The sequence below is a fragment of the Ascidiella aspersa genome, chromosome 1, assembly GCF_963924565.1.
Source record: "Ascidiella aspersa chromosome 1, kaAscAspe10.2, whole genome shotgun sequence".
NCBI lineage: Eukaryota > Metazoa > Chordata > Ascidiacea > Phlebobranchia > Ascidiidae > Ascidiella > Ascidiella aspersa.
Window position 1 is genome coordinate 13,030,520 of NC_139447.1, and position 15,223 is coordinate 13,045,742.

The 15,223-nt window shown below is 36.2% G+C and overlaps 1 protein-coding gene across 2 annotated transcripts; it reads left to right on the forward strand.

Annotated features, from left to right (window-relative positions):
• The first annotated feature begins 336 nt into the window (after positions 1-336).
• On the forward strand, positions 337-3,888 carry LOC146167606 (E3 ubiquitin-protein ligase RNF25-like). Of its 2 annotated transcripts, none has more exons than XM_083389319.1 (7): positions 337-561; positions 633-704; positions 782-884; positions 974-1,183; positions 1,866-2,105; positions 2,885-3,013; positions 3,246-3,888. In XM_083389319.1, the coding sequence occupies exons 1-7, from the start codon at positions 533-535 to the stop codon at positions 3,750-3,752; spliced, it is 1,290 nt and encodes a 429-aa protein (XP_083245445.1). In that variant the 5' UTR covers positions 337-532; the 3' UTR covers positions 3,753-3,888. The 2 variants fall into 2 exon arrangements, with proteins under 2 accessions (XP_083245445.1, XP_083245446.1); XM_083389320.1 differs by having other exon boundaries at positions 974-1,066.
• The last annotated feature ends 11,335 nt before the right edge of the window (positions 3,889-15,223 follow it).

Here is a 15,223-nt window from a genome sequence, read left to right on the forward strand (position 1 = left end):
TGGCAGTTGCTGCTCACCCAATATTTTTACCAAAAAAATTTGTTTGCACATCTGCATTCGTATTGCGCACTTAATTAATTGTAAAAAAGCTAAATTGTGGGAGGATTTTTACCCTAAGACCAAAATTTGGTGCTACACACCTGAGATCTCAGTGTGAAGTGCCATGAAATGCAAACCGACTGTAAAAAACGAATATTAAACGAAGAAATAGAATAATAGTTTTTTAGATTAGATGTTTGACTATGATATATATCTTTATGCCAAACAGATGTTAAAAACAATACACATGAGATGCCAGGGATAAAACAAGTTCTTATCTTTTATAACAGGGTTTTGTTAACACTTAAATATAATGTTATGTCCCGCTTTGCATTTGGTGCATGTACACTGCTGTAGTACTTGCTCATCATGTTACTGGTCAACATGATTTTATCTGATCCATTGGACCATTTATTCTTCGTTGAACAAAGCTAATTGTTTTTTTTTAACGAATGGTCAGTCAACTATTTGTAAGCCTCTTGGTAAACTTGGCATGATTAATATGGAAGAAGAAGAAGAACGGTTAGTCTCGTTTACAAGATTTTGAATTTATACCTCATTTTATATAATAAACAAAAATTCATATTTTACAGACCCATTGAAGACGAATTTATGGTTTTAAAATCTATATTTGAAGAAGAGATTCTAGCTGAAAGAAATCTGAGGTGAGTTTTTGTTGACAAAAACAACGATGCAACAAATCAAAATCACAGGAAATGTGTGTGTTTGGTTCTATTTTCAGTGGTAACATTGATTCAGTTCAAATTACTCTATTTCCTGCAACAGCTAACGATGTGAACATTCAATATGTTAAGCTTCAACTACGATTTGACATTCCCTTAGAGGTAAAATTATGAATTAGCTGAAATATTAGATGTAGTAATCTACCATAAATTTTCTATGTACAATGACTAATCAAATAAATTTTGTTTAGTACCCATTGCACCCATTAAACATCGTTTTTGTAACATCTCGTGGCTTGTCAGATGCAAGATTGGTCAAATTGAAAACAGAAATGGAAGACTATGTGAGCGAGTCACAGGGAGATACTGTTCTGTATAACTTAATTCAAATGGTGCAAGACGATCTCACAAGCAATAATTTGCCTTGCACGCCTTGTCCAATATGCCTTTCATCATTCATGGTAATGATTAGAGATCAACCGAAATATCCATTTTTTGGCCGATGCCGATACCCGATTTTCTACAATTTTTCAACCGATACCCGATACCGATACCGTTTTTTTTGTATACCTGGGAAATGTTTAAAACTTGAATTAATTGAAAATAAATTCCTATTACTGTTTTAATTTATATACCTTTATTAATTATTAAACAATTATTTTGCATATTAACTTGGTGTAATGCTAAAAACCAAAATGTTTTTGACAAAAAATTTGAAGTTGTTTGTTGTACAAAAATTATATCATATTTTTGTACTAAAATATTGGAAAAAGTATCGGCCTACATTTACCGATACCGATATATCGGTCTATCTCTAGTAATCATTTCGGAAAGGATTGTTTTATATTGACATGGGAGCCAATACCACATAGTATTGTCACAAATCGTATACCAAAGGGAGAAAATTCAGCTATGCCGTGCAGTACTACCAAGTTTTTCCTTAAAATAGTTAACTTACTTAGTAGGCATTTCCAATGCAGAAGAAGCCTAGCACCTTGAAAAACACTACATTTCCATATTAAAATTTTACTCATTTAAACAAAATAATGGTGGTGATAATTAGATTGGCTACATTACCATGGCATACATTATTTCATACAGACTCATGCAAGTATTTATAATATATCAAATTTAAATCTTCAGGAACTTGATGACTTTGTAAAAACGGAATGTTTTCACTATATGCATTCGTACTGCATGTATCAGTATGTGCAGAACTTCTTGAAACAAAATAAGCAAACTCCTGGGGGAGTTCAACATCATATTCAAAAGCCTGCCAACAATACAATGGTTGTCAAGGAGGTACCATGTCCTGTGTGTAGATTACAAATTGGATTTGATATGGATGCTTTAAAACAAGCACAGGAACCACTGGATTCAGAGGTAGGTTGTGTTTTGTCAGCATGAACAGTTTATATATTTACGTAGATACCGACTTTAGTTTTTCATAAGTGTGCTCAAAATTTTCAATAAGTATGTCATGAAATGCCCGCTGAAAAAATGAGTTACCTATTCAACTGTTGTATGAAATAGTTTCACTACTGGATGGTCTCATTGTTGTATTTTGACACAATAGGCTTTATTATGTAACTTTAAATGTTTGAATTAATAACCCAAACTACTTGTATTTTCTAAGATCATATTTTGTTGAATTGTGTCAGATAAACAATGGTAAAATGACTAATTGCAAGCATCAAATTAATATATAAAGTATTTTACAGCAAAAGATATTAAAAGGGGGGCTAAGCACTTCCAAGTTTTTGCCAGTGGTGTGTAACTTTAAATGTTTGAATTAATAACCCAAACTACTTGTATTTTCTAAGATCATATTTTGTTGAATTGTGTCAGATAAACAATGGTAAAATGACTAATTGCAAGCATCAAATTAATATATAAAGTATTTTACAGCAAAATATATTAAAAGGGGGGCTAAGCACTTCCAAGTTTTTGCCAGTGGTGCTCGGAGCACCCAAAACTTGGCGACCATGTATTTATATTAAACTTATTTTAAATTAAGTTATAAATTAATTGTACAAATTTTAAGTTATTTTTATATTTTAGGTCACTGTTCAATGTGTTAATGTTTTCTACTGATTCGTCTTACTTTTGAAAACACAGGCAAAATCTGTGCAATATTAATCTCTTTTTGTGTTTTGTTTTAGCCAATTGACATCAACTGGTCCACATTAAAAAGGGAAGTAGACAGGATGCGCCAAATCTTCAGACACCAAAAAAAACATGGAGGCTTAATAGATCAAGAAGCAGAGAAAAACAAGCACCTTCTTTCCTCTGTGGGTGATGAGGCACTAAATGTCGCACTATAAAAATCCTGCAGTTTGGTCATTTTTCTCTTTAATGTTTCCTATTCTATAAACGTCCAAAGGCCAAAAGTAATGCCAAAGATTGCGGCATGTTCTGTTCTGTTTTGTTTAATACGAGCAAACGTAATCTAGGTTCTAATCTAAAATATTTGCTTTTCTAAATTTAAATCAGGTACGTAAAATTTTACTATCGGTATTGCAGATTGAACAAGCATATGCCGCTTCCAGCCAGAAAGAATTAGAAAAAGCTAAACAGGAACAAGCGAGAGCGGCGAAGCAAGATCACAGAAACACCTCTACGACAAAACAATTACCATCGAAAAGCGGGCTAGAGCCCCAATCGACAAACGCAGCCACAAATAGTGGCTCAAGGCGACATCCGCATTATTTGCCTAGTGCAAAACCCAATTACCACAACAGCAGAACTAATACCAGGCCGCCCAGAAATTACAATCGGCGACCGAGGTATAGAGGTCAACCACGCGATCAACAGACAGAGATGGACAATTCGCAAGGCGAGACCTCACGCGGTCCATCCAATGGTGGAGCGGTTATCGCTAAACCGCGCTTTCATTTTAAGTCGTCCCACGCAAAGAGCCAAACTACTTCAAAAGATGGCGTAAATTTAACAAACTGCCAGTCCCCTAAATCTAATTCTCACAAGGGATTAACAGAAAATAAATTCGAACATCGAAGCACACCTAGATGATAAATGTTTTTGTTCTTTTTTGGTGATTTATTTATTATTTTGGTGAATTGCGCAAATGTCTACTACCTGTGGCAAAAAATGATTTATATTTTTTGAGTGGATATGCTAGATTTAATTAATTAAATGTTACTATTCAAGTGAATTCTGTATTTATTTAAAAAAAAAACACCAATAACAAAACAAAACTTAACACAAAATAGAAACGCAATTTTAAGAGTAAAATTGGCTGTGACTTCTACAAAGTTTCTCACATAAGTTTAAGGCGCACTACACAATCCAACCGGTAACAGGCAAAACAAGAAAATTTAGCAATACGTTTGCCGAAAAGGCTAGATGGCTCTGGGGGATTTCAATAAACAGCAGCAATAGTATGCTAAGAAAAAACTGATTAAAACGCAGTGCTAAGCCGAATACTGAGACAGATAAGGTCTGGATTCAACATTAAAAAGGCCCGCATTCGGACCGTTTTCCGCCAGTTGAATAGCCCTGCACTATACGAATAAGCAGTAAGCATATACATTAGGTTTTTTTAAGAAAACACCTTTTTGTCGAACTTCAGTAGTACTCAGGGGCGCCCGCAGAAAATTTTCGAGGGGGGGCAATCAGGGGCGTAACCAAAAAATCAAAAAGGGGGATCCATAATTTTCAACTTAGGGAATTCCCCTATTTTTCGTCTGACGTTAATCAAAAATGACGTCATAAAACAGTGACAGTATGACGTTATACAATGGTAATTGCAAGACGTGATAAAAAAAACTAATCACAAACCGCGAAATGCGTCCAGCAAAAGCGACCACGTGCGTCGTCGACAATCCTGTCAGGCGTCAGCTGCGAAATCACGGTGTACAATAATTAACTTCAGGCAAAAAAACAACCAAGACAGTGAAATATGTGTGATTAATTGTGGTAGAATCACACGTAATTCGACTTTTCCAGCAGCGCAGGTTTCAAGTTCCATGAACGGAACGAGCGCTAAATTACAAGCACGTCTTTCACCACCTGCAATACTAAACGAAGATCGTTTTTTCCGGGTGTTATTATGCCACGATTAGCGCAACATCTGCGCCGAGCTGTGTGCCAAGTCAGCTAAATTACAAGCTGCGGTTGAGGGGAAATAGTTGTGTCCATTGCAAACTTAGCACGTGGTCTTAGAGTATGCCTAGAGAGCATACTTTTGCGTTAACCATCATTACTTAAAAATGGAGACTTTGAAACGCGCATGACAGTCACCATTATACCTCCTTTTAAGAATCTGCTTCAGTTAAACAAATGTCCATGTTACACCAACATCGGATATTAGCGCAGAGACCGAACAGCGAGGAACATACTGCGTATAACTCGATTTTTAGCGAGAAAATAAGAAAGAAGGTTTGACTTAGCGTTGTCAATTGTCGATTACACACTTGCTAATCATAGTCAACCTAAACAAATAACGAAAGAGAAAAACTTCCAGCGTTTACGGTCGACCAAACAAAAGACGAAAAACGGCGTTTTGCGCTAGATTTTGGTTTCGCATTAGATTAAGACGCGTGACCCAGTTACTTAAAAAGCACGCCGCCTCGAACAGTTTGTTAAACCATGACAAAAACGAACAAAAAACAATAATATCACTTACAAAAATGGGGTAAGAACTCCCGCCCACCTGGATACGCCACTGGGGGCAATGGATAATGTCTAATACTTTTAACCTTCAGAAGTAATACATATTACACCTATATATAATACTAATAAACGAATTTGGAAATTCTAGGGGGGGGGGGGGCAAGTTCCCCCCTTGCCCCCCGTGCGGGCGCACATGGTTGTAACCCCTGGAATTGTTAGGTTGCGTTTAAAAATCAGGGCCGCGGAGTCGCTTAAAACAACCTAGTCCGACTCCGGCCAAATATTAAACTTTGTCGAGTCCCGAGCCCGGCTCCTACTCTACAGCTTGTAATTTACCTATTTACGCAAGTAAATTAAGGTAATTATTCTGTAATCCACTCATATGGGGGTCATAATTTGATCCACCCGCAATACATATTTCACTATTTGCTATTACCCTTTTACAACTTACATTTTGTCGCCTTAACAGTATCAAAATTTGGTACTGTGCAATGTGTATGTGGGGCATGCCTTAGGCCTACACTTTAGATTTAGAAAGTTCCATGCACGTTTTAAATTAACGGAATCGTAGTAAAAGCAGGGAGTCGAGCCGTTTGGCCTTTGGACTGTTTGAGGACTGTTTGACGAATATATGCATTGTTTTGCAGCAATTTAGCGCTGTTGCACTTTATTTCCAGCTCCTGGAGATAATGGTTTAAATCTCGTTAGTAGCCTACCTGTTTTGACTTAAATCTAATACTGTAATGACTTCACATTTGATTTTACCCAGCATGATGCAAATTATATTGAAGAACAAAAGTTATCTAGTACTTTGTCATATAATGATCGCGGTACATGTTTTAAAAATAATATTTTGTAAATGGCGCCAAATTATAGAACATCGTTTAGCTTAACTTACAAAAAAACGTGTTGTAACGTCATCCTGGAGTGAACCGCTTTTGTGACAGGTTCGGGCTCGGTTAAGGATAGGGTTACTTTAAAATATTCGATTCGGTTCTACTCCGTCTTTTAAACTATTACAAACAACGGTTCGGGTTCAGGTTCGGTTACGGCTTGTGAAAAATAAAACCGGTTCATAAAGTTGCGATTTGGGTTCGGTTTTACTCCCTGGTAAATAGTCACATTGGTTATGTAAGCAAGATATTGCATTTTCGTATAGTTAAGTTAAAAAAGATAATGTTTTGAAGACTGAACTATAGAATACTTAAACAGAGTGCTTTCATCAATCTACGTATTAGGCCTATATTTTGTTTTATCGGAACGATGAGTTTTCAGAGATTACGTCAAAAAGGTACGTCATAACGGGTCGCCTAAAACAAGTAACCTTTGGAAACAGGCGGTTATCATTTGATGTAATGTACAAAAATGCAACTGAAATCCTAGTTTAAACACATTCAAATAAATAGCGGTGTGTTATAACGACTTTACCTGCTAAAGAAGAACATTTAACAACATTTATCCACGCTTTTACCGCAGTAAATCGTCTGTGCATAACTTCAGCACTGTTTTTCTGCAAGCACTTTCATATGGGAGACCTTAAAAAATGTCACGAAATAGCTTGTTTGTTTAGTTTGTGCAAAGGAATGTACTAACTAGACAAATATGCCTTAATTGTCGCTTTCGCAAAATTCCCGCTATTAACGTACCGAAAAACGCTATGAAGTGTGTGAAGTTGTAGTTCAGTTGTGCTGTCTATATTGGCACTTTGAATTACTCTACATTCAACAACTTATGATTGATTCCCCAACAACTTTATGATTGATTCCCATATGCAAAAGTACCACCTCTTTAACAACCCCGGAAGCCGACGTTGGAAGTTTAATGAATAATTACAATTAAAGACCAAACAAATAGCCCTTTCCGATATGATAGGTTTTTATTTTGACATTTACAGTTCACTTGTTCCTGTATAGGCTACTGATTTATTGGTAAAATTTGCTATCGTTTTTTTTGTGTAATTTCATTTTAATGATCCTCAGATGGCGCTGTGGTACCTTTATGAACAGCGGCATCCAACATGTGACCCGCCAAAGCAGTGTTTCTAACCTTTTTAGCGCTCGTATCCTTTTGAGTTTTCATGAAATTTTCACGTAACCCCTGTCTACAATGGCCGATGAACATAAATAAAAATGCAATAATTGGAGTTAGACTAAGTATTTATAACTTACGTGTTGAATGCATGGATTAAATACAGTCTTGGAAGTTCAATGATATTTGCAACACACAAACAATCAGTCAATTTACTAAAGTTTTGTTGTTGTTGTTGCTTTTCGTAAATTACGCATTCTTTACAAATATGCCTAAATAACGCATAATTTCACACTGCGTCTCGTACCCCCTGCTTTGGTGCATCATTCCACCCAGGGGTACACGACTCCTGGTTAAGAACCCCTGCGCTAAAGCCTCAGTCGCTACCCGTTTAACTTCCTTTATTGCAGATTAGGCAATTCATGCTAGTTAAGATAGATAGAGCTATCTTACTTGCTATATTACATTCCTTTGATCACTGTCTTATATGAAATCCTGTTTCCAATAGGTGTATACAATATTAGTTTTCTAAAAGTAAATCTTTTTTGGAGTACGCTATGCACGGGTCTGTAATGTAGTTTGATAATAAATTGCAAAGCCCCAAAGGTCAAGTAGATCGACACCATCTTTGTTGAGACGTTTTGATGTAAACATTAACTCAAGACGATACAAGCTCGTATCGAAACGTCCTAATCAAGATGATGTCGATACTCGACCTCTGTGGTTTTCCAATTTAGTATCAAATATTTTTTGTTTAAATCGTGTTTTCACACTTCCATGTCATACGCTGAAAGTGCTTGAATAAGCTAAGTGCTAATAGCCATTTCCGCGTCTCTGTTGGCCGCGGCAAAACATTTGCGGAACCCTATTGTATATAAACACAAATTTCGTTGCAAGTTTGAAAATAAAATTGGACAACAAACAGTTTTGAGCATTCTTTCTATTTAAGAAGAATATTATGATGTTGTGTCAGACGTAATCGCAAAAATTCGCAGGCTATCTTTAGTAATGTATATAACAAGTTACTGGTGTAATGTGTTCCGTCAAAAAATCATAATATATAGCTTTCTAGGCAAGAAACAAATATAGAAAATATATAGCTTACTATAGGCAAATTTCGCGTCGCGTTGATGACCTTAGCTATAACACCAAAGCTAGAGATTTTATATTTAAAACGTTGCTTTAATATTGTTCAGATGTTTCAATAATAAGCTGCTTGATTTTTTTAATACATCATGGAACTTGGATTAAATATAATTACAATTTTATAGCGCTATTCCATTTATTTTCAACACACAGTTTTAGGTTTAACCCAAGTTTATTGAACCTAAACCGGGACTAATATAAACTGTTAAATTGCTCCTAATCAAACCCGGAACTGAAACGGATTTTATAAAGAACTTAAACTCGAATCGAAACTAAAACTAAAAAATCAAACGGTTTGACTTCCTAAAAATACAATTTTCGGGTTTATTATTTAAATGCACCTTTGATAGGCGATAAACAAGGCCCATTTATTTAAAAACAAATTTAATATGTGTTTGAATTTTATCTTTTAGTAATGTAATTTAACATGTAAATTATGTACCCTATGCCCCCCAAATAAACGCGTACCTCCACGGGAGAGAAATTTCAAGTACGCGAGCAAGTTCAATTCACTGGCACTTTCATGATTTCCGTAACAGTGATTTAAATAAATTGTGAGGTACGCCATACAAATAAATTTTAAGAACCCCTAGTCTAGAGCTATACTAGTTGACTAATGTTTTTACTTACCTTCAGCTGCATAGTTGCACACCGGTTTGTTCGAGAACAACACGTTTCTTAAGATTGCCCTACTTGAACTCGTGACTTCATATGTCACCCCAAACGAAAATCCATGATATGCCCTTTGCAACTTTGTCCCGCTATATGAAATGAACTGCTTCAAAACCTGCAAAGATTATATTGGAACCTTTCAGATTTATATATTTTGCTTGTTTGAGTAAAGTAATGACGCAATTTGGTACCGGATCGGACCGCGATATTTTTTTGTATAAATATCGGGTATCGGTATCGGAACACAATGTCAATTCTCTGAAATCCCTTGCCACGTCAAATGTGATGACAGACTATATATGTCCGGAAAGGGACAATACACCTGGAACCGTCGGTTTACTTTCACAACCATAACAACAAAAGTTAATCGCGTTGAACCCGCGACACATTGCGACTGCGTTGGGCTTTTAAATTGGTCTTGGTCAACATTCTCAAGAGGCACCAAAACGTAAACACGCTTTCCGTGAACAAGCTGGGCTCTTTAAGCGCTGTGCGTCATTACTGAGCCGCTGACCGACAATAGAGCCCGACGCAAGAGTCAGTTTCGACATCGCTTATGTCATTCTGTAAAACGTTCGTGTTAATGTACATGCTACAACAGCCATTATGCTCTCACGACCCCTGACGCCGCGGGACCGTGAGAGTTCAGGAACTAGCTCTTTCCGTTGTGTCTGTTCGCCTGCCTCAAGGACTTAACAAAAACAGTGCGACTTGTTTTTGTGATGTTTGTGCAATTTTTCGATTATAAAGAAGTCGCTTTGTTTCATTTATTGAGGACTTTAACATATTTTCATTTTGCCTATCGCTTATGTCAAAGCAAACAGTTTCGCTCCTATTTAGTGAAGCAAAAGCAAACGTTGACCGAGAATTCCATAAACTTATAAGACATTATAAAGAGAAAAAAATATGACACTTGTATGACGAAAGGTTTGACTACAAATAAAAAAAAAATCTGCTTGTATGTTGACACGTTTGTTTAACACGGATGTTGTATATACACGGCTCCTAACAATCTTTTTAACGTCTCTCATTAAGATTCGAAAAATAAATTATTCCATTTTTTGGAAGGCCTGAGATTCTACTATACTTAAATCGATACCTTTAATCCTAATAAAGTTTAATATAAATGTTTTACTGTTAAACAGTCAGTAACTCTGATTAGTAGGCTATACAATTAGTATAACGTTTATTAAAATAATATGTAATATGAGAATGGAAATTAAAGCATTTCAATTTTTCCAAGTTAGATTAGAATTAGAACTATAGAACATAATATGTTCTAAAATTATTTTTCTTTTTAGTATGTTTTTGTCATTTTTCAGGATATGTATTTAGCCCAAATGCGTTTCTACCCAAATATATAAAAAGTCACCATTGTTTTTTTGCGGTAAGGATAAAGTTGCCGCGGCCCAAATGTGGGCCGAAGAGCCATTTTTAGTGGGCCGTGAGTTACTTTTGAATAGCTTAGTGTTATAATGTAGCTTTGAAAGGCCCACATGTAGCTTTGAAAGGCCCACATGTAGTTTGAAAGGCCCACATGCCAAATGTGGTCCATAAGCCCACATGCCAAATGTGGTCCACAAATGTGGTCCTGTCGAACTTAAACTGCATGTAATTGAAATTTTTTTCGCGCTTCGCGCGTAGATTATTCGTTTTTATCGTATTACATCATGATGTGGCAGTGCTTTGAGCATAACGACGCCGTGTTATATTTCATCTTAAAATCAAATATCGCCACTTTTTCGTAGTTGGCCTTCAATAGCTCTGAAAAGAGTTCTTGGGCCGCGACAAAAAAATTTTTCTTACCACTGCCATAAGCTGAAGATACTAAAATTATCAAATGTCCTTCGTTTTGCATTTGGCGTTTTCTGTTTATATATATATTTTTTTTTTCAACAGAATTGCAGTTTTATGTTTGTTTTTCCATGAAGCTGAAGTCAAGGTAAATGCATTTTTTGTGGTAACTTGAATTGTGATATCAACTTTTTCATTAAAAATAAGGAAACCGCCAAATATTCATGGTTTTAATCTAGCAATTAAATATACGAGTTTTGCTTGTTTTTTTACCGTTAAATTTTCTAAATATTGTTTTTATTTTCAAAAAGTATGTGATTGATTATTGTTTAAACGCAAACACTGTTTTTTGTTCTTGGTGGCAGAATTCACACATTTAGGAGACAAAAAATCCACATAACTTCACATTTTTCTCGCCATAACTTGAGGAGTAGCCTACATTTATATTAATGTGCTTCGATATGCCACACAACGCCTGCTCACAAACGGCAGTTAATTTTTCCACCTTTTGGTAATCACAAATTTTGTTGACCAACGGTAAACCCCTTTTGAGTCAACTTGTCATCATTATATGGATTAAACATTCTAGCAATAGTCTGCCACATAACAAAGACGTCCTTTCGATTTTTAAATAAATATGTATCCTAAAAAAAACATATACAGTAATACTATTATTATTAAAATTATTGATACAGGGTCGTACAGGTCACTAACAGGCTACAAGTGTTCTGTGACTTAAGCTAAATTACACCGGGGCAAGTGGCAACCAAGAGTAATAGTTTATTTGTCTTTCTTGCGGCTTCACGACATGTGCAACGACGCAAGCTGTGCCGTGAAGTTGACCCTGTGACACGACACGTAAAAGTCTGTTCGGGAGTACTGGGGCAAGTCGTCACGTTCCGCAGGACGGTTTCCCTTTTCTCGTCCGCGCAAGACTTGTGGAATCCGCCTGGTCTACTAGACAAAGCGGAATCGCATTCCGGTCATTCCAATGGAACGCAATAGGGCAGATTAAGTAAACGCTACCGTTACGTAGTTTATGAACCTCGCCTTAGATCGCTTGCGTAGCATTTTGCGTGGGCTGAATGACTGCACCTAGATGTAGGAGTAACGGAAAGTATTTGTGAACATTTTTGTGCGTTTTACCCCGCAATAATACGTGGCTTGTTCGAGCGTAATGCAAAGTTGCCAAAAATAACAATAAAATAGAAAATTGCGTTTTTTTTTACAATTTTAAAGGGTTGCAACCAATACTAAATAAATGCTCCACTCACTGAGCAATATGTCAAAATTTTATTTAAACGATCGGAATCAATACCTAATGTTAATTTTAACCTACGTAGGGTTTAGGGTTTTACTATGATTTTTGTGCATAATAATAAAGCCTAAATAATTTTCATAAGGTAGCTTTTCTCCCGTAACGACTTTGAAAACGTGTACTCCAAATCGACTTATTTTTAAGCTTTAGGAGCAAACGTAAACTTTCCTAAAATTACAGTGGATAGCAAATTTATTGTTTTCGCATCCAAACTGTTACCAAGCAAATCTTGGGCAAAACTGTCCTAGCACTCCTTACCGGTAATCTCCTGTCCCACTGCCCACGTCCTTTTGGGAGTTTTCTATTGTTGCAGTATTACCATTTTGCCCAGGTTATTGGGCGAGTACAGGTCGATTCCATGCTCGGTATTGAGTGATACGTATGACGCAAAAACCCAACAATGCAAAAAAGTGACACGATGTCTGTTTCCATGGCACAGACTAACGAAGGGATTGTTGATGTTTAGATTTCTTTGGATAGGCTTGGTCACTCCTTGCGTAAGCAAAGACAGGCATCACCTGTGTGGGATTAAAAGTTTGCTTTTTATTAATATGTTGCAGGGATAGCCAAGATGATCTCTCAGGAACTCGCATATATTTCACAACTCGTCGTATACCCCAAAATAGCCAAAAACCCGTGTAAGCACATTATTTTATTCACTAAAGGTGTTGACATTAGTTAGAATCCCGTTGACAGAAAAAATTTCCTAGGAACAACGCCTGTTCTGGTCGTCAACCATTTTGATAAAATTTGACGTTCGCTATATTAGTTTTACAAGGCATATAGTTATTATATAGACTAAATATAAACCCTAAAATTATACCCGTAAAATTGTTTAAATAAATATTACTGCTCCTTATGACAAGCGCTGAAATATTTAACTGTGTCTTTGTTTATCGACTGTTTTTCAAATAAATGGATTGGGTAAAATCTGTTTTACAATAAATACGATTATTTCGAAAATGTTTTTTAACCTTTCCTCTTGGTCGTACATGTCGCTGGAGCTATAGGCGTGATAAGGTTTTGCATTACGCTTAAAAGAACTTTAGGAAAACTGTTATTTCATACATCTGGTGAAATTAAACTTTTTTTTTTGGTTTAGATAATGTATGTAACGCGATGAGTATCGCCGTAAGTGCCTGACGGATGTCACAACACACCTGTTACATTTGCGCTCGATCTGGTTCGGAAAAATCTATCTGACCTTTCGCGCATACCTTTGCGAGTTGGTGTAGCTTGAACCTAAACACCGGCAACTTTTGTTTAGCTGCGTCGCTAAGCCACGCGTGACCTCGACGTTTAGATCTCTGTTTTAGACTTAAATGGCGACACCGAGGTTGTTTTGGAAACATCATACCGCAAGCCAAGTTTTAATGATTTTAGCGCCTCATGGTATTTTCTTGTGCGTTATAAGCTGTAAGGCTCGGCGCTTTTTCTGGGTAATTACATTATAAGGATATTTGTTTTTTTATAAACGTAACCTTGGCTGCCTTTTTAGGACTATTAAAGTAATAACTTATCTGGATTTTGAGTAATGTGTCGTGCAACTCCTGTGCGATGTTTAACACTTGTTAGCAGTATAAAAAGCAACCAGTGTTTGCAGTATACTCGGGTTTGCTGGTAACTAATTTGTGATTAGTTGACTTTTATAAATAAGTTATATAGTGATTTAAAATTAAAATTATATATAAATTGCTATCAAGGCATCTCCAAAGAATTGTTTCGCAAAACGAACTTTCTAAACGTGTTACGTGCCTAATTGCACCACTTGCAACATGTAAAAGTAACAAATGACCCTTTGCCGAAAAGTTACTTACAGGCCGTTATTGGCCTCAAAGTGGTTATGAGAAGAGGGTCCCGATAGGCACTCGGCACATAAACAAACTTCACCTGAAGCTTTACGCAAACACATTAAAAAGGAGGGAAGTCACACTTGCGAAACAGGCACTTAAAAATCGGTGGAAGGATGGCCTTTGTAACAGGTGCCCAGTGTTTCTCAGGACACAATGATCTAATCGGGGCTTTGTTGCACTGGCACTTCGTTACGCTTTCCGTCATGGAAAAGTGGTTGCGTTAGGTCGGCACTCAAACAAAGTCTTTAAAAATTTAGGCAGACGGGAAAGTTTGTTTAGCTTTCGCTTTTGATCCTTGTAATTCATTTAGCGAGTTTTTATAGGTTTCCTTGATACGTTTTTTTGTCTTTTTTATTTTATTGGAATTATTCGTATTTATACAAGAACACAACGAGACGAATGCGATATAAAAACACAGCCAGCAGACAATTGGGATTTAATCCGAGTAGACTTTTGACAATGTTATATGTGCGGTACAGTGAGAATCAATATACATAGCCCTGTCGACTTAAAAAGAGAGTTTATTATTTGAATATTCCTAATGGCTATAAGAGATTCTGATTTGTGAACCGATTCGATTACACTGAGAAACATTTTTAATTTCGATAAACGTGCACAAAACAATAAACAAATCGAAAGGTTTTCCGATTATCCGCCACAATACCAAACAAAAAACAAAAGATTACTGACTACATTTATAACAAGTTTCGTCGATATTTTGGAACCTTGGTAACTTTCCAACTAAGTAAACATTGTAATTGCGCAATACAGCGTCATCTAGCGACCATATCAGTAGTTTAAACACCAGGTCGCGATCAACCCAACAAATTGCTGCCGGAGCACTTTTTTAGTGCTTTCCATTTAAAGGATAATGTTTCAATCTAAACTGACAATCATAAAAAAATTCGACACAAGGTTACGTAAAAAGTGACGTCAATTCGTAAAAGATAAGAAATACTACAAACATAATTTAGATACGCGCGAAGCTTCATAAATTTGCAATTTCGTTAAACTTTAAAAAACGTTTTTTTCGGCGTTTTTTATGGTCACATCTTACA